Here is a 25,485-nt window from a genome sequence, read left to right as displayed (position 1 = left end):
TATTGTTTTAGGGCTTTTAATGTGCTGGTCACCAAAAAAGAAACGCAGTGTGAAACCATTCCCACATATATTTAATACTTTCTTCAAAGCAATGGTATAATTGTGTCCTAAGGAACACAAGTTGGGAAAGACTGATTCTTTACATATTTCTAAGTGCATATATTTTAATTCATTTGATTCTCCTCCACAACATTGTGATGTATTAGCCTCATTTTACAGATAGGGAAACGAACGCTGAAAGATAGGACTTGCCACCGTTACAAAGCAATAAATAGCAAAGCCAGCATCTGTCTGACCTCAGGTCTGTTGGATTCGATTTACCACTTCTCCCCCCCACTCCCTTCCCCCACCCACGAGCACACACACAAAAAAGAGAGATGAAAGTTGAAGTCATCCTTATGCCGTTATCATACCAAAGCTATGATGGAACTCCAGGTGGAGAGCGGCAGATGGATTGAGAGCACGTCAATGGTTGCCAACTTTTTTGAACTCACAAAACTCAAATAATGTACATGTGATTTTTAAAGTTAAACACTGTTGTCCAGTTATTTTCCAGCATTATTCTTGGGAATAAACACTGCTTGAAGGGAAAATGAAAGCATAATTGAAGATAGAATAATGAGGATAGAGATGTACAAATAATAACCCTCTATATTCTTGCAATACAAAATAATTGTGTAATCTCACAAAATCGTGTGAAGCCTTAGTTCAGTTGTGAAATACTCCTTAGGCCTTGACTACTCTCTGCTGAATATGTGAGCTCTGTCAAGCAGGTTTTGCTTCTTAAACACTCCCTTGGTGCCTTCTAACTGCACAATGAATCAATGAAATCAATTCAGTAAAGAAAAAGTGAGTAAAACAGTAAAGAAAAAGTGCCCCGAAAGGAAAAGGAAACCAGTTAACTAGCCACTTTTTTCCTTGCTTTTAGTTGTACCTGTATCAAAAAACAATCTTTACCATCATCAACATCAACTGCCTTTCATTTGTGTAGTATTTTATAGTTTAGTAAATACTTTAATAAGCATTTTCCATTCCAATTGTTACAACCCCTTTGCAAAGTAGAAACATGCCTTATTTTTTAAAACAGGAAGCTGAGGCTCAGAGAAGTCAAGATCCCACAGCTGATAAGAGGTGGGCAGGGCCAGAACTCAGGTCATCCGACTTTTCATCAGTTTTTTCAATATTCCACACTGCCTCGATGACAACTCCTTACTGGTTTTCCAAGTATTACTGAAACTGGATTTTTAAACTTCCCTGCTAGAACTTGTAAGAAAAGGATAAGCACCTGACCTTTTCCTGAGATTGACTCAGAAGACTATTTCTTGGAAATAGACCCATGGATAGACATTTTGACCCACTCCTATAGCATGGTTTTCCAGCAAAATAGAACCCTCAAAAAAGCTCCATAAAACTTCCTGACAAAGACTTTGCTGTGTAAAGATTTATTTCCCATCTTTTTGCTGTCACTTCTGTTTTCTGAAAACATTCTGGGTATAAAGAAAACTTTGTAGTGGGACCTGTCAAAATATACCCTATTCTTTTATTCAGAGAAGATTAGCCAAAGTCTAAGAATATTTATATTGAGAGAAAAGTATGCAGTCTGTCCATGCGAAAAGAAGCCCTTTGTGCAAAATATGGGGCTAAGGTCCACCTAAAGCTACAAGACACTGCATTTAAAAGCTCAGGCTTTGTAGTTACATTGACCATTTGAGCTACGTGACCTTGAGCAAGTTACTGAATATCTCTGAGCTTTACTTTCCACTGAGATAGTAGAAGTACCTTCCTCCAAAGCTTATTGTGGGGATAAAATAAGATAATGCATGTAAAATGCCTAACATAGATACTGGCCCAATAAAATAAAAAGTGAGTATACAATAAAAAGTTGGTAGTGGTGGAGAGGAGGTATCAGTAGGGATGGGTGGTAATAATTAGTAGGGTTTCACACCAATGAAACTACACTTAGAATAAACAACACAGAGAAACACAACGCACTCAACATTTCAAATTGTTTAAACAAAGGAGCAAGATTTTCACCTCCAGGACACGCCTAAGATGGGAGCAGATGCTGAGGTGATGGGTTTTGCTGCTCAACTCCAAAGCTCCTTGAGAATCTGAAAATCTGGACATGGAGGTGCTGGTCTAGGATTCTCCAGAGAACAGAGTTTTGTGGCATGTTGGAGGGAAGGCTAGGTGGGGACAGATATTTTCCTGGGGCACAATTTCTTAGACTTTTCTTGGAGTGATTTGATACCTGTGCTTCTAAGCAAAGTGAAAAAAACCTCAGGAGTAGCTGGAACTTCTCTGACTGAACAAGAACAGTTTGGAATATTGATTTGACTTTCTTAAGGTTGTTAGCCGAGTAGTTTACCCGTGTATCCCGGACAGATGACTGAAGACAGGCAGACCCCTGAGTCTAGCGACCTCTCTGGTGTGCTCAACAGCATGCATGCCAACCTCTGTGTGTCCTCTGTGTTTCACATGCTTGTCATTGACAGCCAGAAAAGTAAATCCAAGAGGCTCTTTTAAAAATCATCACAAAAATCATCGCAGGCAACCTCTACACAGACAGATTCCTACGCAGCCTCCTTTGAAAAATAAAATCCTCTAAATTCAATGTGTTGCTGTTAAGATTCTACACACAAAGTGTGCACGTAACATCTAATTTACTTTCTTATATTTTGTCCTTTGCTTACCATCAAGTGTTTGCTTACGCTTAAGAAGTTAGCGCTCATATCTTGAAGCACAGTAAGAAGGATACTTCTCTTCTGCGTTTCATATATATAAATATTTATATACATATACACATATTTATATATATGTATATATACATATAACATGAAAAATCTTTTTTTTTCAAGTTCTAACCTCCATTTTCATCTTGGACATAAATAAATTCTGAATATGCAAAACTCAAGAGAATGTATCATAGGTTTGGTGTGTACCATGGTCAAAATGAAGGATACCCACCCACCCAGCCAAAAGAGGCTTAAGAATATATTTTCTGTCACAGGGAGTAATAAAAGGATTTACCTTTCACTGGGTGTCACATGACAACAAAAGGCAACGAGCTTCAGCTTCTGCCATCAACCATAGTTCAACTGAGTGATTTTTTTTCTTTATTGAAAAAAAAAAAAAAAACAACCCAAACCCCATGTGCTACAGAGTTGACTGTACTAACTGCTGAGGTGAAAGAAATGGCTGTGATTGACACTGTGTTGGGGAATGGGGAAGGCGGGATCCAGTGATGACAGCACTTCTGGCCACCTGCGTTCCTAGCCATTTTTAACACCAGCTTGTTTTTCAGGTGCATCATCCCCTGCTCGGCCAGGCACCCCCTTGGTTCCTTGCAGCACCACGACCCCACCTCCACCTCCTCCCCGGCCTCCGTCTCGGCCAAAGCTACCTCCAGGGAAGCCTGGAGTCGGAGATGTGGTATGTTCCCTTCTGCCCTGGCCTGCTCAGAAACATCCAGTGGGAATGACAAACAAGAGTCCAAGTGCCTGAACGCGGGTCATCTCAACTTCAGGTCTAAGTCTTACTTACAGTGCTTGAACAAATGGCCCTGACAGGTGACATCTGAAAGACAGTCACTGCCATCAGAATGTACATTTCAGTTGCCCTCAAATCTCTACCATCTTTCAAGCCAAGGTCGAAAATAGTAGGAATAGGATCCTGGGGCCCTTAGTTCTTCTACAGTGAGTTTGATGAAAATTAAGGTAATAATGCTCAATTGTGCTAAATCCTTTAGAACGGGAGGTGTTTCCTTTCACCATATTTATCTGATTTTGGAAGATTCCAAGGGAGGGCAAGTCCTGATTTCTGTCCCCAGTCTACAGAGAAGTTACTGGTGGTAGGCACACTATGTGAATATAAAGGAGGGTGGTATGACCCAATGAGTTTTTTCTGGACATTTCCTGCATCATGTTTTAAGGCTGAGGGGTGGGAAACATTCTGTGTGAACAATTAAGAGACTTCTGGCAGAGGTAAATGTCTCTGGTATCTGCACACAGGAGTCACAGACTGGTGATGTCCCTGAGATCTGGTTTAGCTAGCACAGGACAGTATTCTGTATTCAAATATCGTTCAATGGGTATAAGCTCTCACATTATGGTACTTGCTTAGTCCCTGGGGGCATAAGAGGCCATCCTCCTGAAACATCACCGACCACACCCCAGACCTCAGCTTCTCTAAATGTGATGTTCCTGTTGAGTGTAGCGCATCACAGTTGATGGTTCCTCTAGCTCCATCCACAAGCTCCTGTACAGATATAATCAATTTCAGTGTAAAAATGGTGCCACCTTTTCTCTTTTAAGAACCCGAGTTGTCATATCTGGGGCCGGGAGACGCTAAAAATATGGAGGGCAGACCTGTGAATCTAACTTTCCATTTCTTTTCTTCTCCCTGCAGCCCCGACCTTTCAGCCCTCCCATCCATTCTTCCAGCCCTCCTCCGATAGCACCCCTAGCCCGGGCTGAGAGCACTTCTTCAATATCGTCCACCAATTCCTTGAGTGCAGCCACCACCCCGACAGTTGGTAAAAATGATCTCCTCTCTTCTAATCTGTTTGTGGTTTTGACTGCCTATTATTTATGATCTGAAAACCCTAACGCCCTATGTTTCTGATCAAAATTGTTTTGCTGTGTGTTTTGCTACTATCATCTGACTCTTCTTTTAAAAGCACCTTCTCAGCAAAGAAGGCAAAGTGCTTTAAGAAAGCAAATAAGCAAATAAAAGAATGTGAACACCTGTGTTTTGCAGGAATTCTCTTATGCTATTTCCATGCAGAGCTATTCATAAAAGTAAAGAAGAAATCGTCAAATAAGGTCTTATAATTTAGATATTATTTCTTATAATGAAAATAGTCTCCATTGAGGGGGGAATGTTTTTTTAAATTCCAACCGTGTAACCCATCAGAAATCACAAAATTTAGAACTTTTATTTTCTTGAAGCTTTCATTTCTTCATCACTTTGGTTCTCCTTATGTTGACAGATGGTATAAACATGGGCACTGTGGGACGTGAGAAAACTTTTCGACATTTTTTGTAGTGCTTTTCAGTGATGTGCGGTCAATTTTCCCCAAGAAATAAGTCATTGCTGGCATTTTCAGTAAATGCCTTTGTGCCTCTTTCCTTATGGTGTGATGAAAGTGAAGAGTTGAGAATGGCTGCTCAGCTGGATGGTTTTCCCAGGTTTAAATGCCTCTTTTTGCCTGGAGCATCTTCCCTCTTCCCAAGGCCGGTCTCTGTCTACACCTCTTTACCCACCTTCCATAGCTCCTGCTGCCTCTCTCGTGTTTGCATGGTATCTCTGACCTGGGCTTTCCCATTCCATTTTTTCCCATTGTCTTCCTTTATTGTCTGAATGCCCTCCAAGTCTCCCATATTATAAACCAGCTGGCTCATGCTGCATTGCTTGGGAGAATCATTAACCAAAGCTAAATAAATTCCTGCTGCTACTTGCCAAAAAAGAGCACACTACAGAGTTGCCCATGTGAGGAGTAATTTGATCAAAGCCTGAAGCTCTTCTGGAGAAGAAATCCCTCTTTTCCCAGGGAAATAAGTTAAGGTGTGCCTCTTAGGCCCCCAAAGAGAATTTCGACCATATCACGTGCTCTACATTTTTAATCAGATCAGCCCCAAAGAATTCTTCAAATTTGGTGAAAATATAGCCAGCTATCCAATTTCATATGATTCGTTAACAGACAGATATTTAACATCATTTATATAACCATGTCTGTTCTTTATCTGCATCATCAGCTGGGGCAATTCAGGGCTCCCTAATTTTAGATGCCTGTTAGCTAGTTTCTCTCTGGGTTTTGTTGTTGTTGCTGTTTTGTTTTGTTTTTTCTGTAACCTCCTACCTTATTTTTGAACTCTCTTTAATACTCTTGATTGGTACAGCCATTTCCCCCACTCCTGCTCTGTTGTTTTTCTGTTGTTTTTTCCTCAAGGTCATTTGTTCCACTCACTCTCTGTGATTTTCTTGGTGGTTCAGAAAGGAAAGTAAGGATAATAAACTGTCACTCAGAAAGCAGACCTCAAGTGACCTCAGATGACCATCTAACCAATTCCTTCAACTCATTGAGATTCATAGAGAAAATTGCACACACAGAGCATTTGACCTGTGACCATGTTTTGTACCATGTGTTCTCATGCTCCCTGCTGCAGAAATCTCAAATCCTGGTCAGTGACTCTGATTCTTAACACAGCTAGTATGCATTCTTTTAAGATGAACCACAGAGGGGCTAAAAAGAGAAAAAAGCCACCTGAGAGGCTGGTCACATTGCTTCATTGCTGAGGAGCATTCTGACTTTATCTGTTTGGGTCTGTTATTTTTGTTTGGTTTTCATCTTCCTCACTCTCTTGTTCTTTATTTCCTGCTGTTGTGGGTCACCTGACAGCCGTTTCTCTCTGAAGTAAATACATTGTCAACGACCACCCAGCAGCACCTTGTGTAGCGTTGTTTATCTCTTTTTGGAGAGGATGTGCTTTGGCTGTTCAGCACTAAGGTGCTGACTGTTCATGACTGCCTTGGAACATCAACTTAATGTAATCAGATGGCTTGGGGGAGATAGAATTTCAACAGCAAATTCCTGACATCGATGGCTCAATATTTCCCTCCCTCCACCAAGATACTTTTCTGACATTTCCTGTGACACTTGTGCCAAAATTGGGACATGTGTGGCAGAAACTGGATGCTTATTATTTGTACTTGCTTATTGCAAAGTTTAATGTAATTCAAGGATTAAATTTTTAAGAGCATGTCTGATCTTCCTACACAACAATTCAAATAAGAATTCGCTCCTGCCAGACTTTGGGCGTAAAATCTTTTTCATGAGACCTGTGATTATAAAGTAGTAAATCTGATGCCACAACTGAAAACAGGACTTTCTGTGCATTGTCACATTCAAATAATGAAGAGTCCCTTTGCAACTGTATGTCACTGAATGTAAGTTACCTTCAATTAGAAGATGCACTATTATATTCTATATGACTGAGAAAGGGCGGAGAAAGCTGCCAGTTGAGGTAAGGTGCAATACTTTCTTATCGTATTGATTTTAAGACCCATCCCAATTCCAGAGAGGTTAAAAAGTACACATAGTAGAATCAACGAAATACAATAAACTCCTTTTGTACTGAACAAAGCTCACAGGACCTTCACTATTTGATTTGGGGGGAAGAATCCTATTAATATTATGTGAATAAAGAAAGTGTTTAAAGTTATTCTATTGTAAGAAACAAATTCCTAGACATTTAGAGATAGAGATAAACAGGGAGTTATCTCTAATTGTATATATCCAATTTATTATTTGTTTCTTATTTCTATAGGTGATAGTCATTTTTTTCGATGTTTGCAAAACCTTCCTTTGGTACCCCAATGCAAAAAGATCACCATGAAGACAATTTTTCTTCATTGTTAAATTCACTATGAATTATATTCCTTCACTGTTAATTATGCATTTTTAAATTACATCTTTAACATCCCAGGAATCTGTAATGAATGAAAGGTAATCATTTACGGGCACCAAAGGAAGCATCAGATGGACTTTGGTGTAGATCTTTGAGCAAAAGTGATTTGTATTCAGTACAGGGATATTAACCGTAGCATTTAAAACTTAAAATATTTCCTCCAAGTCTTTGTCTGTCTAAGCTGGGTGGCAATTCTGACTCAGATAAGCTTTTTAAAAAATATATCTATATTAACATCAATTATTCTGAACAAGAAGAAAGACCTTTGGAGGTGGATATTCTTGAGCCCAATTTTAAATTCTCACACTTTAGTATTTTTTTCCTTCTGCCTTTTATTTATTTATTTTTTTCGGAAAAGCTTGCCTCCAGTACTGACTTCCCCATCTCAGATCAATCTGAGGCAATTTCCATGGTTAGTTCTTAAGGAAATTTTTCTCCTGTACTTGATTTGAGTGTTGGCCTTATTTAAATTAAGCACAGAGCTATGCAACCACCCATTTTTTAAGTTCTCTGATTTATTTAGTATGTTTTCTTCTAAGCGCTCAATGTCCACAACCACAATAAAAAATGATAGCCATGCTGTTCAACCCTTACGAACCATTCTTTTGTAACTTCTGCTCAAAGAACAAATGACAGTATTGGAGGCTCCTCATTTTAAGGAGATTGTAAACAGAAAATTAGTTCTTCAAAAGAAAGGAATATTCTCCACCATTCCCCACTAATAGGTATGAAAAGGCACTGTTACATCCAGTTACTGCCAATGTAAGTTTTTTGTGTCCTATTTTCTGGAGATATTATGGGGCATCCTTCTTAGGGCCAGTTCTTGTTCCTCTCCTACAGATATTATAGGAGTTGCATTTGCTTATTCTAGCCACCAAGGAAGCCACATGTATATTAAAAACTGATTGACAGGTGCTATCCTAGAGCCTTAAGAATTGACAAAGAAATAGTTTCCCTGCCTTATTCACTAAGTCTAAGGAGGCAAGCTAGTAGAATATCTTCCAAGAAGCATAGTTTTTGAAATAATTTTACTACCCTCATCCATTTCCTTATCTTACTTCCCTACGTTCTAAGGAAGATTCTCCCTTACCAGTCTTTGTACAGAATTTATTCAATTTTCTATTAAAGTTATAATAATACCCTTCAGACGTGTGGCATTGATTGATCTAAATCACATAGAATAAAACTCCAATTGTCTACATTTATTTGTTGGTGAGGAGGGAGACCGTGTACAGAGATCCAGAACGGTTGGGATTCAGAGCAACTGTTGTGACCAGTTTACAAAGACATTTGGCCATGCCTGATACCATAGCCAAAGATGGAATTACAATAATGCTGTTCAAAATTAACAATCCATAACTACCAAGTACAGGTGCAAGGCAAATTGAATTTGGATATTGATGAAGTTGAAATGGGATACTTCATTCAGGGACCTCAGATTCATACTGTTGCATTTTTATGGTCTCATTAAAAGCTTCCTCTTTCCCCATGGGGAGGAAGGTGCATGCTGGGTGATCCCATTGATCTGTCAGCGCTCTGCCCGGAGGTTCTGTTGATGGATATATGTCCAGCCACTTGAGAATTGTGTCTGAGTGAAATACACCTGCGCAAGTCAATTATTAATGATAGTGCTTTTAACAACTCCCTGAAAAGGCGGGGGTGTGATTTCTTCCATGGAACTGACTTCAGTGAATTCACAGATGCTAAAATCTGGCATTTTTTAGATTTCCATTTCTTCTCCTAGGCTCGTCATGAAATAAGCACATCACTTTTTTATACCCTTTCCATCATCTCAGTGTCTTAGGTTTTGTTTCCTTTTTCCATTAAAATCATTCCTGTGTTTCGATCAGTAAAGTGTGTTGCTTGATTTCATTTGAGATTTGTATTTGTGTTTTTGTTTTCCATTCCTTTATATTTCTTTGGTTCGTAGTGTCAGAAGATGATGTTTTTTATGACAAACTGCCCTCGTTTGAAAGGCGCTGTGAAACGCCTGCAGGTATGGTGCTAGCCGAGTGATCTCTAGATAGCTAGACTTTAAAAATCCAAGCCATTATGCCATCTGAATGCTAAACTTCATGGACGTGCTCCTCACCTCATGAGTGTCCAGTGCCAATCAGATGCACCATCTATTTACCGTTCATCATGGAACTCATGCCACTGAAATGTTTTTTAAGTGAACATATTATAAAGCAGCAGGCTGCATGACAGTTTCTCAGTGAAAAGGTTCAAAAAAGGTGAGATGCTATTGCTTTGTGAATTTACAAAAGGAGGAATAATTTAACTGCTCAGAATTACGTGTCCAGTGACGGCTTTTTAATTAAAAATATAGTAGAGCACCGTTAGTAATCTTGTCTTTTCTTTGGTACGTTGGTAAAGGGTGTTTTGTGTCTGGATGCCTAAGGTGATTCCAGGGGAGGGGATGGAAGATATATGACATCTTCCATGAACTTTCAATTGATATGCAATGCTGTTGTCATTGAAAACCTCAGCTAAGTTTTATATAACCTATAACTCCGAGTTTATCTTTTTGAAAACATAGAAGGGGATGACATTGAAGATGAAATAAATACAGCAATTGCTGAATGACAGTTTGGCCAAACTAGTGCAGTTAAAATATGCTGACGCCCCTGCATGGCCAGGAAGACTACTGCCCCATGCGCACCAGCACCGAGTACCAAGCTACCAGCAACACGTGCCCATCCCTTTAGGCCTCCATAGCTTTGCTTTTGCTTTCTGTTTCCCGAACTGAAAACAAAATAATAATAATAATAGATTGCCAGCCCTCCCTTTTTCCTGCATACTAACCGGCATGCAGTGCCTCTGCCCTCCCCCCCTAGTGAGATTAATGACCTGCTCTGTAACTCATACTGTGTCCTTCTCTCTCCCTCTCCTTAACCTTTCCCATCCCGCTTCAACTCCTGGCCATACAGAGAATGAACAGCCTTCCCTCGTTTGGTTTGACAGAGGAAAGTTTTATTTGACTTTTGAAGGTAAGTAGTACATAGCATACCAGATTCTAATTTATCCTCCCCTCATGCTTTTTCCCCATTCGCATTTTTAAATCCCAGTTCTCTTCAAAAGACCTGCTCTCACTTTCTATATAAAAATGCTATGGCTACTTCAAAAATATTAAATACTAAAGACAATATTCCATGAATTTGGTGTGTATGGGATCTTCAATTTTTTCATATTAAAAAATTAAAGCTAATTTGCAGTTAATATTGGTTACTTAATTAACTGTGTTAAATTGAAAAAAAACAAACACCTTTTTTGGGGAAGGAACTTAACTCTGTCAACCAGGGCTCTTTCCTAACTCTTTTGCAAATGCAATGCAACAAATATAAGGACATTTTTGGTTGGAATTGGCATTTAACTTTGCTTTGGATAATTAATATTTCAGATACAACATCCATTATCGTAAAATGTAAATGTGTAAATATTCTTATGACAAGGAATGCTGCATGGGAGGTCAGAAAAGTGAGGAAAAGAAAAAAAGTATTTTAGTAAGTTTTATTTACATCTTCTGAAATGGAAATTGAAACTGGAATGACTAATAAAATGGACAGCTACCACTGGACTTGCCATTTTAGAAGATGAAAGAAAATATACGCAAATATAATGTCAGATATCTAACCTCAATGTTGGATAATTTGTTATATTCTGTATTAAGGATTAGCATTCTTCTGTTTTATATTTAAATTCTAAATCATTTTAACAAACCAGGCATTTGATAAAATGCCCTGTTTAAACTATTGTATAGGAAAAATTAAGTAGTTCAACTTAATTAATGGACTATCTTACACATATTTATCACTTAAGCCTCTGCTTTCTACGATTTTAAATAGCTAAGTTTATCTTGGGATAAAAAGTTGGCCAAAAAATATTCTACTCTAGAATTGGACCTAAATATTGAACGTTTTATATTTCATGACAACAAAAAGAACTTTCTTAACTTAAGTGTGTGTTTTAGCACAATTGTAAAAAATCAGAATGACTGATACAGATTTTGAAGTAGTTTTTGTGGTGTGGCTTTTTTCTCCTAACAGTGACTTTTCCTTGTAAGATGGGTCCCAGAGATGGAAGTCCTTAGCTTGGAGTAGCTTGGGTAGCAGCAGGAAATATTGTCTGATTTAAAGCTTCCCAAATACTTGATGTCTGTCCTGGGTCAGGCAGAGAACAGGTGAATAGGCAGTCTTTAGGGGAAGATGCATATTTTCCGCATGATGTTGGAAACCTTCATTGCCTCGGGCCATTAATTTTGTGATAACCAAGATGCAAAATCCACAAACTTATGACCGGCTAAACTTTCTCTTCGAATCAGATGGAATTAAAAAGTGCCCAGGTGTCTTTTTACTGATCAGCACATCTCAAAGCAGAAGCTACGGTTGAATAGTTTGGTGATCCTGACTTATAGCCAATACCTGCACACATAAAAGCCCTTTCTCTGGTTCAGTCTGGGCACAGTAGAAGTTGTAGCTTACCCTGCTTTAACCAGGAAATTAAGCCATATGCTACCGGCAACCTTCAAGTAACATCTGGGGCTCCAAAAAATATATTTCATAATTTTTTGTTTGTGTGGTTTGTTTTGGCTTTAGAGTATCTGTTGGTTGGTTTGCTTGTGTTTTGGTTTGGATTTCTTTAAACAGAGAGAGGTAGACTTTTTCTGAAGATACCAATCTAAAGAGAACTTTTGGTTGTTGGTTGGTTTGTTTTTAAAACCCACATCATCAACCAAATATAAGTATTAATAAACATATGGAATAACAATGTGAACCCCTTTTTTTCTTTTTAGGAAAAGAAAATATTTGTTAGTAGATTTTGGGGTATCTAAAGTTGGTAACATTGCCATTTTAATTAGTAAGATCCAAATTCCTTAAGCATCTCAATTTGAGCCAAGAGAAGTCATACAAGAAAGAGGTTGAATAGAAATTAATTGGAATCTCTAGTTCTGTGTTAGCTTCATCTTGGACTTTGCTCAAGGCTGGAAAGTATAGGCAAGGCTTCTTAAGGGACTATAGGAGCAGCCGTTTCATAAACGTGTCCCTAGTCTTCTCATCAAGCAACGCTCATGCAGATGAAAATACGTTACAATGAACTTCAAGAGAAGACTTAAGAGAAACTAAAAATGACACCTTACCCCCGGAACTAAAAATGACACAAGGATGGCTACGTTTTAAGAATGGAAAAGTTTGTTTTCATCATTTATGTACATTAGTCTCAGGTAGTTTTAGCTCGTGCAACCTGGAATGATTTTTAAATTTTCTGCTGTGATGATAAAATGGCATAGAAACAGTGACATGTTAAATTGCCTTGAGAATAGTGCCCCTACCCAAATTTTAAACTCCCAAAAGACTGTCATTCAACATGTTTTATTGAGCAGCACTTTTAGTATATTCTTCTAGGGCACTCTGGCTTTACCCACATTTGTTATTATTAATGTTAATTATCATTATCTTCAATTCTTTATTCAGGGAATGCAGAAGAGGAAGAAAGATTCCCAGCTCAAAATATTCACTTGTTCTAAATAGCTTTGAAATTATTATTCGTTGGCATCTAAATAGTGTTTCTATCATGTTCAAAACCTTAGCCTGTCTTATCCATTGCTTTGTTCTTACCGTGCTCTAGGCATTGTGGTTACCCAGTGAGTGTTTGAGTCACTGACCAATCAACCAACTCACTAATGAACATTGCCTTATGAACTTATTTGGAGATAACTTGAGATGCTTCACACCTCCAAATTTAACTTAACAAGAGAGATAGAAAAGCATTAGATGATAGTTCTAACTCACAAGAGTTCCAAAGCTTGTCTTAGTGGTTTACGTTTATAAACAATTTCATTTTAAAAAAATTCACTGAAATTTTAACCTATTTAAGTTGAGCTGAAAAACAATGATGAAGGTTACGAAAGGTGGTAACTGTTTAAATTCATTCATCCAGGAGTATATCCAACTGAAACTATCAAGTATTCTTCTGAGATGGAAGGAAGGGAAAGATATTTCCATAACAAGTAGATGTGACTGTTAGATATTTGAATAATTCTGTAGAGCATTCGAACATCAAGATGTTTCCAGAAATGTGCTGTCCCTCTCTTTGTTTAACTTATTTAACTACAAAATCATCTTGTATCTGGTAATGGAAAAAAAGACGACCTCCAACCATACATTCTTGAGTGTCACCTCTCCTCTGTGCATACAGCCACTTGCACTCTCCTCTTGAGACAGCTCCGTGCTCCCGTTTACTAGTCTCGCTCCCACCAACCTTTGGTCATGTCCTTAGCAACACCCTTCTCTGCATTCCCAGGCTCTCTGCCAGACTCGCCCACCTGTTTCCTTAACTGCATCCCAGCTCTCTCCAGGGGCCATCTCTTCTCCTCTAGCTCTCTCCACGGAAAGTTCCTCAGTCTTCTGTGGGCCCTATGTCATGGGACTACGAGTTCTCCCAACTCCCCATTGCTACTTCCAACTCCCACTCCCCGTAGTGAAAAGCAGCCGTCTGCTCATTCTACCTTTTACTTACGGCTGTCCACCACTGACTACGGAGCATTCCTCTGCATTCATCTCTAGGCTTAGGGATGCTGGCAGCCCCTTTTCACCCTCTTCTCCACCTCACTCCCTAGCTTCATTTTGTGTCATAGATTCGATGCGGATGATCCACCCAACACCCTCGCTCCAGGGCCTCTTGACTTCTTCAGTTCCAATAAACTTTCCCTCCGCTCATTAACCCACACCTCTGGCCACATCTTGGAAATGGTCCCTACTGACAAGTGTCATTTCGGCTATTTCAGAACTAACCATGTGTCCCCCTTCCTATACTCCTATACAATGATTCTTTCATTCAACAAATATTTATTGAGTCCTACTGTGTGCTGGCACTGTCCTAGGCACTCCCCTGTAGGGAACAAAACAGGAAAAATTCCCTGTCGCCATGGAGTTTACATTTTAATGTGGAGAATCAAAAATAAAAAGATAAACAAGTAAAATTTACAGCGTAAGTTCTACAGAAAAAAAATAAAATAGGGAAGGAGAATGGAACATATTGGGGGTGAAAATACATAAAGAAGAGGACCTGAGGTAATAAAAGTAATGAATAATAATAACTAACACCTGAGTTCTTACTATGCGAAAAGTACATTTCATCTACTATCTCATTTCATCTACACAACTCACTGATGAAGCAATTCAGATTCAGCTAACATAAGTCACTTTTGCAGGATCACTCAGCCAAGAAGAGGCAGAGTAGGGATTGAAACCAGGCTCCTAGCTGGAGACCGAGGCTGATGCTCTGCTCCGCGTCCATGATCTCATTCAGCCTTCGCAACAGCCCCTTGAGATAGGTGATGCTGGCAGGTTTTTCCAACTCTCCTAACCTTCCAGCTTCCTGGTCCCCTGACTACACCTTATCTTTGACCTTGTTGAAACCTCTAGTCTCATGTCCACCCCACTCTTGTTCAGTCCACTAGCCAAGCCTACATTCAAGTTTTCTTCTTCATCCAGGTTAGACCCCGCAGAGGAAAAGTATGTTTCTATACAGTGGGATCTACATTTTCCTCTTTGGAATTATGTAGTCTATGTGAAAAAAGTAACACTTGGATATTTTTAACTTCTGACCTCCTTCAGTAGGTTATTAAATATCCCTGCTTAAAAATTGGTAAGACATAATCATAGTCATGGACCACTCAACTTTCTTCGCCCTGACAATAGTAATAGCATCCTGTAAGAAGCAAACAGGTCAAATTTTTCACATATGAGCAAAAGGATAGTAATTCATTCATCTGAGAGTCACTAAAGAAAGAGAAATTGAAAGGCATAACCAATTCGCTGGCAAGCAGCTGTTTTGCTAAATTCACAATATTCTTCAAGTGGGAAGTGTCCACTAATTGTCCCTACCCCACTGTAGGCCCTTTTCAATCAATAATGCAGTAAAGTTATCGAGGACCCAACTCTGCAAATCACAGTGTTAAGTACAACTAAGTTGGGGAAACAATATAGAAACATAAAAAGCAGTGATACAAGACTGTCTTCATTAAAAATATTAAAATCGCACTCCCTAGCTATTCTGAATTTTTATATGCAAAGTACATTGTCAGTATAAAATGCAAAGTCCTTTCTATTCATAACTGAAGGTCGCAGTTTTTTTTTTTTTTTTAATTTATTTATTTATTTATTGATTCATGGCTGTGTTGGGTCTTCGCTTCTGTGCGAGGGCTCTCTTCTAGTTGTGGCAAGCGGGGGCCACTCCTCATCGCGGTGCGCGGGCCTCCCACCATCGCGGCCTCTCCCGTTGCGGAGCACAGGCTCCAGACGCGCAGGCTCAGCAGCTGTGGCTCACAGGCCCAGTTGCTCCGCGGCATGTGGGATCCTCCCAGACCAGGGCTCGAACCCGTGTCCCCTGCATTGGCAGGCAGACTCTCAACCACTGCGCCACCAGGGAAGCCCGGTCGCAGTTTTTAAAATAGACTAAACCTGTGAAGAAGATTCAAGTGGAGCTGAACCTGCAAAATGTTCTACCAGGCAGATCTGCTGAGGGTTTCAGAATTCACTCAACCTCTTCACAAGAAATTAGTGACCTGGTTCTGAAAATCTCTGGGATTGACCAACGTGCTGATATTTCACTTGTTCCTGTTCTTTGAGGCAGGTGCCTTGGCTCACATGTTTTGTGTATGACTGTCATGCTGGAGATAGACAAGAAAGTCAGTATAAGAGAAGCCTCTCTCTTTATTCTACTCACTCCTGACACCAAACATGTGGGGTGTTGCCCTTCACACTAAACAATTCTGACACTAACGACCTGGAGTTAGGCACACCCCACAGCTCAGTCCCACAAGCCTGCCCCCTCGCTTTACACGCCAGTCACAAGTCCCACAAGTCACCTGTACTTCTGATTGACCACCTATAAATTGAGGGCTCTCCACAGCCACCTCCTGGGGTTCGATAACTTGCTAGCACAGCTCACAGAACTCAGGAAAGAGCTTTACTTTCTATTACCCATTTATTCTAGAGGATACGGCGCAGGCAAATGAAAGAAATGACTAGGATGAGGTATGGGGGTAGGGGCACGGAGCTCCCATGCCCTCTCTGGGTGTGCCGCCCTGTCAGTACCTTAATGTGTTCACCAACCCGGACGCTCTCCAAACCTCATTGTTTAGGGGGTTTAAGGGGGAGGCTCATTATGTAGGCACAGTTGCGTGAACCATTGACTACTGGTGATTAAGTCAATGTCCAGGCTCTCTCCTCTTCCAGAGGTTGGGAGATGGAACAGAAAGTTCAATCCTTTAACCAACCAGCCCCCATCCTCCAAGAGTCACCTCATTAGTATGAACTCAGGTATGGTTGAAAGAGACTTTTTATGAATAACCCAAAACCCCCCACTAACCCTCTCACTCAAGAAATCACAAGGGTTTGAGGAGTTCTGTGCCAGGAACTGGGACAAAGACCAAATACGTGTTTCTTAACATCGTAGTCAGCAAAATGCTTCCTGTTTTAGCCCTGATGTCCAGGCCAAATTATGAATGGGTTGCTATGGATGACATGAATGTACAGAATTCATATCAGAATTCTATCCAATTAAATACTTGTGGGAAAGCTTAAGAGTAGGTGGCAGCTTCTATCCCAAGTCACCAAGCAAAGGGTACCCTTTAGTGAAAAGATGATTTTATTTGGATTCGACATATCCAGAGTACTGCTGCTTATACCAATACTGCTGATGCAATATCACCAATAAACCCTTACCATGGCTCTCACCTTCTGCTAATTACTCCCTGGCCACAAACTCATGTAATCCACACAGCAACTGTGTGAAGTGGGCACTATTTCTATTCACACTTTACAGATGAGTAAACAGAGGCTCTGAGAATTCAGGTTACTTCCCCAAAAAAACACAGCTAGTCAGTGGGTAAATCGGTTCAGAGGGAGTTAGTGTTATGTTATAAATGCTCCTAACCACTATAATATTCAGATCTTCGCTGTGCCACTCAATAACTATGTGATCTTGAGAATTTAATGTCTCTGAGTTTCTGTTTTGTAATTTTTAAAGTGGAAGGTATAATAACCACCTGGTAGGAAAATCAAGTTAGCATAGTTTTTGTGTGTGTGTTTGTGTGTTTGGTTTACTAACATACTACACAATATGAAAGGCTTTTTGGTTTGGTTTTGGTTTTTTTTAGACTTTATGTTTTAGAGCAGTTTTAGGTTCAAAGTAAAACTGAGGGGAAGGTACAGAGATTTCCCATTCACCCCCTGCCCTCACACATGCACAACCTTCCTCATCTGAGTGGGACATTTGTTACAATTGATGAACCTACATTGACACAGGGTAGTCACCTAAAGTCCATAGTTTACATTAGGGTTCACTCTTGGTGTTTTATATTCTATTGGTTTGGACAAATGTGTAATGACGTGTATCTATACTTACGATATCCTACATAGTTTTTTCACTGCCCTAGTCCTCTGTGCTCTGCTTATTCATTCTTTCCCAGTCTCCCAATCCCTGGCAAGCACTGATCTTTTTACTGGTTCCCTAGTTTTTCTTTTTCCAGAATCTCATATAGTTGGAATTATACAAGGTGTAGCTTTTTTCAGATTGGCTTCTTTCACTTAATAATACGAATTTAAGATTCCTCCATGTCTTTTTATTACTCGTAGCTCTGAAATGTTTTTATTTTTCATACTTTGAATTTTCATTCAAACTGAATGAGGAGAATTAAGGGAAGGGGCCAAGAAGGTTCTGTAGCTAAGAAGCATTTGTTTACTTCTGGTATTTTCCTGGTCTCTAAAGTGACCTCTTTGGTCTCTGGTAGTGACTAAGGCCAGGAGCTTCCTTTCCTACCCCCATCAGACTCACTGATGGTATATTTTCTTCTAATATAGTCCAAAATACACAGTTGTTTCTGAATGTGTCCCTCATGCAAAAGAAAATGAAGATAATTCAATAATTTAAAAATATGTAAATGTTGGACCGCCTTTGCTTTGCTCAACATTGAAGCCTTTTATTCCTCAACAAAGGAAATGAACCCTGAGTTCCAGTCACACTTGTCTGGGTGCAAAAGTAGATTAAATCGTAGTGTTTCTCATCTGATTGGGGTTACCAAATGAAGAACAAATAAGAACAGCACAAAACCTTAAGCCCCACAAAGAAGAGTTGTTATGTGTAGACAATTTCAAAACCTGAAGCATAAGTTAAATAGTTCCCTAGATCGGGAAAAGGGAACTAGGGTTAGTAATGAATAGAATAGAAAAGCTAAAGACTGTTCATTCTTGTATTTCTTCTTTCAGTGGTTAACAAGCATTCCCTGAGCTGCTCTTAGCTATCAGCCCCTGTGAAGGAGTTATGGAGGTAAAACAATATGGCTTCTGCCTTGTAGGAATTCACGAGAAATGGAAGAGTTAGGACTTTCTATAAAAGGCATACTGTAGTGAATGTCATAATAGAATTTTAAAAACACGCTGGAAATGTATGAGTAATGGATAGATTTTTTTAACTGGGAAGAATCTGGGAAAGCTTTTGAGAGACACAGGGACTTTGACCTGACTGAACAGTAAGGGACAAGGAGGACTTCAGACACCTAAGATTGTTCCAGTTTGAAGAATGACTTGAGCAAAGGCGTTAGGGTGAGTGATATCCACGTTATACCCAGGAATGATATCCACGTTATATTCAGTAAACACTGGGAGAGGCCAGGAATGTTTTAAGAAATGATCTTGAAAAGTAAGTAGAGATCATATTCCAAAAGGCTTTTAATACTGAGAGAAGGAATTTGATTACAATCTTTAGGCAAGGTGGAACTTTGAGAAATTTTGGAGAAAGAAAGTGGTAGGATCATCTTTGACTTTTAGGATTAGAGGCACAGAGAAATTTGGGGATTTACTGAAGCAGTTCGGGAGAAGTAGGAAAGCACCAACGGTACCGTTTTCACGGAGAGCTTTGAAAAACACCATTGGTGCAGAAACATCTGACATCTAGTAGGTTGTGGAAAATAAGTGAACACTTCCATTCTGAGACACAGGGAGAAGGGTACTGTTGTAAACCAGGAGAAAGGAGACTCCAAGAGCACTAGATTTGGTCAGAAAGAATGAGTTTCTTTGGAGTCGTCTCAGCTTTGAAGTCCTGCACACCATCTATATAGTATGAGTCCAGGAGTAAACAGACTGTGGAAACGTGGGAGTTATTTGCTTAGAGGTGAGGGCTGAATCCAGGGAGGTACGGGTTTAGCCTTGGGGCAAGCCTGTATCAGGAGCCATATGGGAAAAGGAATGCATTGTAGCCTGGAACTTGCTCCATTGTATCTTTTCTTTAAATAGCCACACAAGTATTAATGGTTAATTTTGAATGCAGGATATTTAATGGACAGGTTTTTGTGGTGTATATTAAGTGCCTAGATCTTTTGCTCATCTGTTGTCTCTCAGTCGTTCGTGTTCAGGGGAGAGCGCCTAACCTGCTCACCCGGCTGCACTCTGAGTATGACCGTTCACCTAAGTAACAGATGGGAAAGTTGCAGACACCAAGCCTAGAAGGAGGGTACCAGCTTCTAGAAGGCCATTATTGCAAATACAAGTTAGCGTAGAGGTGACATCCTGCCTCCTTGCCCTGACCGCTGCCTGTCCACGCCTTTCGTCCTCTCTTGGGCGTGTGTCCTTCTCATCTGTCTTGGAAGCTTCTATCTCTTCCTCCTGACCCACAGACGTGAACACTCAAGACTGAACATCATTTGAGACTGAAGGAATCTTTAATATTTGTTGGGTACATCAAACAAAAGCGTAATGACTTGTATAAACCTTACAAATAATTGAGTAATAAATTTTGTATTTCTTGGCTTATAAATAGAAAGAAAATTGTTTCTTTTAATAGGGCACTTCATTTTTCTTTTTCCATGAAGTAGGCACTCTTGCAATAAATTTTAAAGTTCCCTGCCTATCCCCACGGTAAACTTATATAAGTCGTGTTCAAAAGGAGCAATTAGTTGCTTGTTATGATATTGCAGAGTTTCTAAAGTACTCCTCATAGTAGCTGCAATGTGTCTAGACATGCTCACAGTTAATATGTTCTAGCAGGAATTAGGACTGTCTTCATATGTTTACATGTATGTGCACAAAATTGATTAAAATGCTAAGGTTTACCATGTTTACTAATTCTACAATAGGTAGGTATCTGATAGGGAAAACAATGAACAAACTTGTAGAACACGGCCTTGATAATATTGCTATAAGGACAAATATTGTTGTGGCTGTATTCATTCAGTCAGCAAGTAATTACTGAGTCTCTACTACGTGCTCAGCACTATGAAAGATACTGGGGTTACAGTCGGGAACAAGAAAAGACATTAAACAAGTTGTTACAATAACGTGCAGAGATGGTTATAATTCAGGAGATAGGGTGTTTTGGGAGGCACCCAGCAGAAAGACAACCTGGCCTAGAAGTTAGGGAGAGCTTCCAGAAAAGAGACAGGCATGACTTTTAAGTCTACACAGAGTCCGCTTTAAAGAAAGATAAAATGTTGCTGAGTTAGAGTTCTAATAAAAATCTTACATAATATATAAGTGTTAATCTAAAGGCATATTGGGTATTATCCTAGATATTAGAAATAGAAAAAGAGTCCCCATTTAATTTATATTAGTTTACTCTCAGTGTACACACATGCATGCACTCACACATATATAGATAGAGAAAAATATATGGAATATATATATATTTAGAGAGAGGGAGAAAGTGTGTGTGTGTGTGTGTGTGTGTGTGTATGCGTGTACATTGGCTTTGGAATTAGCCTTCGGGGTCTAAATTATAGTCTAAGCATGATGTGACTTTAGGGAAGCTACTTAACCTAAGTCTTGGTTTTCTTCTCTGGAAATTGGAATAGTTATGGTATTACTAGGAAATAGTAACCTATTTCATAGGGTTGTAGTGGTTGTAGTAAAGACTAAATAGTCAAGTATGAGGTCACTGCATGCAAAGTGCTCAATAATGATTAGCTATTACCACTGTTGTCCAACTTCCCATATCCCTGGACTGCTTTGTTTAGTTATTGCCTGCTCTGAAGAAGGTCGGGTTGTTGCATTCTAGTCTTCTTCCACATAAAGCATCTGGCAACTCAATCTGCTGTGAGCTGCTACATGGCCCCCCGCTCTTTGTCAGCAGGGACAACGGGCCATCTTTTCTGGCTGCTTATGAGCGGGAGAATCACGTGGAAGCAGGAGGCCTCCTCCTGCTGTACACTCACCTCTTACCGCCAGCCTCCACCAGAGCCAATCATTAAAGCTGCCTTGCTGAGGCTAATGATCTGCCTGGTGATACACTCCTCGGGATGCTGTGTTCATGCTGATGGGAGATGTTGGAAGAAAATCTGTTATCACTTCTTTTATTAAGGAATTTGTAAATCAAGGTATTTCAAGGTATTGCAAATTTGACAAGTAACTTCAAACTTCCTGAGAAAAGAATGGAGAAGCTGAGAGTCACCGGAGGGATCTATTTTACCTTTGCATAGTTGTGAGCCTTCATCATGCATAGCTTTTTTTTAACTGAAGTATGGTTGATGTACAATATTATATGTTACAGGTGTGAAATATAGTGATTCACAATTTCTAAAGGTTATACTCCATTTAAAGTTATTATAAAATGTTAGCTATATTCCTTGTGTTGTACAATATATCCCTGTAACTTATTTTACACATACTAGTTTGTACAATGGTTTTTTATTATGTGTCTTCTAAGAAGAGCTGTCCACAGATGGAGACAGCCCATGCATTGTACTCCTGACTGACTCCCCCAGACAGAGAAAAGGACCTTTGATTACCCCCTAGAGAGAGGAGAGCTGACACAGTGAATGAAAAAGGGATTCAAAGAGGTGATGTCAAGACTCGGGAGAATCTCCCATTTCTAAGCCCTTTTATGTATGTGGAATGAATATATTTCATCAATATCAAACATACTCCTAATAGACTTTAGTCAATTACTTGTGAAAGGCCTTTGTAAACTATAAAGTACTATACAAATGTAATCATTTCTTAAAATAATAATTAACATTAATGAATACTTAATATGTGCTAAGAATTTTACATTCATTGCTTTATTTATTAAATCAAAGATTGATTTGGGGTCATCAAGATAAGGCATTAAGATAAGTCATTGCCCTTAGGATTTTAACCCTTTTGTATCTTCAACTATTTTGCAACATGTATGTGGCAATAATCTCTGCTAGAGTGTAGAATTTCAGCAGACAGGAATTTTCATGGACGTGTTCCTTTTCTGCTGGCTCTGCTGTACTGAGTCACCAGGATATTAGTAAATATGGCCTTGGGGCTTCTTTTCCTGCTGGCACATATTCACACAGATGGTGTGTGCGACTTAAAATTGTGTTGCTCAGTCCTATATTCAGAGTAACTGCAACATTACTTCAAGATTTGATTTAGAGACTCATTGAACTATGCCTTTGTAAAACGCGAAAGGTTTTTCTGGAGAAGTATCACAAAGGGGCAAGGGTGAGGTTAATTTTTCAAAGATGTTTTGCTGACTTTCAGGAGTTGCAGTCATCATTGTAAAGGGTGAGTCCAGGAAGGGGAAGAATGAGTTACTTAATGTTGATTACTCCTTTCCTAGATTTTGCCTTTTTTGGACTCTGCTCACAGCCCACTCCCCATGAAACTGGTGGCTCAAATAGCAGGCTTTCAGGCAGTCAGACTAGGACCGACAGCATTCTTTATGCCTCTCCATTCATAAATATCAAATATCATAAAATTCAAGATTACCGGCATCTACTTTTTGACTGTAAGAACAGAAACCATTCAAGAAATAAAGGAGAAATGTAGAAACTTCAGAGTTATTTAAGATCCTAGTATAACTCTCAGTTTCTTTCTTTTTTAATTTTTATGTTATATTGGAGTATAGTTGATTAACACTGTTGTGTTAGTTTCATGTGTACAGCAAAGTGATTCACTTATATCAATACATGTACATGTATCTATTCTTTTTCAAATTCTTTTCCCATAGGTTATTACAGAGTACTGAGTAGAGTTCCCTGTGCTATACAGTAGGTCCTTGTTGGCTATCTATTTTAAACATAGCAGTGTGTACATGTCAATCCCAAACTCCCAATCTATCCCTCCCCCACTTCCCCTCCCCGTAACCATAAGTTTGTTATCTAAGCCTATGAATCTGTTTCTGTTTTGTAAATAAGTTCATTTGTATCCTTTTTTTTAGATTCTGCATATAAGCGATATCAAATGATATTTGTCTTTCTGTCTGACTTACTTCACTGAGCATGATAATCTCCAGGTCCATCCATGTTGCTGCAAATGGCATTATTTCATTCTTTTTAATGGCTGAGTAATACTCCATTGTATATATGTACCACATCTTCTATTTATAATATTTTTTGCCACGCTATCCCTAATCATGCTCATTATATAAAATTTAGAAAAACAGAAAGCTATAAAAAATGAAATAATCTATAATCTAATAACCATAGATAACCATTGTTTTGGTGTATTTTATTTCTAAGATTTTCCTTGTGTAGGTGACTGTGTGTGTGTGTGTGTGTGTGTAGTTTATATTTTCATACAGTATATAAGTGTGCATTCTCTTACTTTAACGTATGGTAATGTCCCCCATGCCATTAAACTGTATTTGAAAATAGCTCATTGTTTTATTCTGATTGTGAAATTGATGTAAGCACATTACTTTTTAAAACTTCAAACAATATGGAGAAGTATAGATAAAAGAGTAAATACAGAGAAAGAAGGAAATCCTGCTATTTGCAACAACGTGGATGGATCTTGAGGAAGACAAATACTACATGGTATCACTTATATGTGGAATCTAGAAAAGAAAAAGTCAGACTCATAGAAACAGAGAGTAGAAAAGTGGTTGCCAGGGGCTGGATGTGGGGGAAATACGGAGAGGCTGGTAAAAGGGTACAAATTTTCAACTATAAGATGAATAAGGTCTGAGGATCTAACGTATAATGTAGTGACTATAGTTGATGGCACTGTATTGTATTGGTACAATTGAAATTTGCTAAGAGAGTAGAACTTAAATGTTCTCACAAAAGAAATAAAGAAGGAAAGAAGAAAAGGAAGGGAAGGAAGGAAGGAAGGAAGGAAGGAAGGAAGGGAGGAAGGAAGGGAGAAAAATATGTGAGGTGATGGATGTGTGAATTAACTAGATGGGAGGAATCCTCCCATAATGTATATGTAGATCAAATCATCACACGTACACATTATATATCTTACAATTTTATTTCTCAATTGTACCTCAATAAAATTAAAGAAAAAAGATCCTGGAACTGAAAAAAAAAGAGTAAATACAACGCTGAAATCACACGTGTGTGTGCGTGTGTGTGCATGCTGCATTTACTTGATTCCAAAAAGCCATCCATTGGGATGTGCTCCATTGGTTTAACAACATTTCAGGTGCAAAATAAACTTCATTAAAAGTATAAAATCATTTTTTTCCTAACTAACAATAACAGACAAATTGCAAGCCACTATCTTCAGTATAACCATCAGAAATTGAATCTACACTTATTTCAATTTCAGAATTAAAAATACACCTAAGTCACTCTGGCCATCAGCAGTTATATTTAATATCACAGTGACTTGATGCTTTTTATACAGCATGTTCATAATCTTGACCTTTTTATTCTCTTTGATGTTGATGGTTTCATTTGGGGGCACATCAAAAATTCCAAGGTTTTGTCTGCATTCGTATTCCTAAGTTTATTTATAAATTGCCAAAAGGTAACTTTCTTGAAAGTCAGCCAGAAGTTGTTGACAGATACAGTTTTAGCACCTGAGTTATATATTCTTTCATGATGCATAATTCAGTCATAACCTACTTGTCCCATCTTTCGAAATTCCTTGGTTTACATTTCAAAGAATCTGGCAGTTTCTCCTGCCTGCCGTTGCATAAGTTGGTGTGTGACAGTTTATCTTCTGTGTACAAATAACTTTTCACTTTATTACTGCATCAGATGGAATCTTTAAAAAAAAAAACTTAAGGGAAAATAAGGGTCCAAATTTAATCACATGAG

General features: G+C 38.9%; 1 protein-coding gene across 6 annotated transcripts in view; it reads left to right on the top strand.

Annotated features, from left to right (window-relative positions):
* SGIP1 (SH3GL interacting endocytic adaptor 1) overlaps window positions 1-25,485 on the top strand; it is a 235,658-nt gene that overhangs the window by 169,535 nt on the left and 40,638 nt on the right. For all 6 annotated transcript variants that reach the window (XM_061184056.1, XM_061184061.1, XM_061184058.1 and 3 more), the window contains 2 exons: window positions 3,305-3,432; window positions 4,408-4,534. In XM_061184056.1, coding sequence (XP_061040039.1) covers window positions 3,305-3,432; window positions 4,408-4,534 — 255 coding nt within the window. The remainder of the gene's footprint in view (window positions 1-3,304; window positions 3,433-4,407; window positions 4,535-25,485) is intronic.

This window comes from Eubalaena glacialis, chromosome 3 (genome assembly GCF_028564815.1).
Source record: "Eubalaena glacialis isolate mEubGla1 chromosome 3, mEubGla1.1.hap2.+ XY, whole genome shotgun sequence".
In the NCBI taxonomy this organism is placed as follows: Eukaryota; Metazoa; Chordata; class Mammalia; order Artiodactyla; family Balaenidae; genus Eubalaena; species Eubalaena glacialis.
This window is presented reverse-complemented; position numbering and strand designations above follow the sequence as displayed.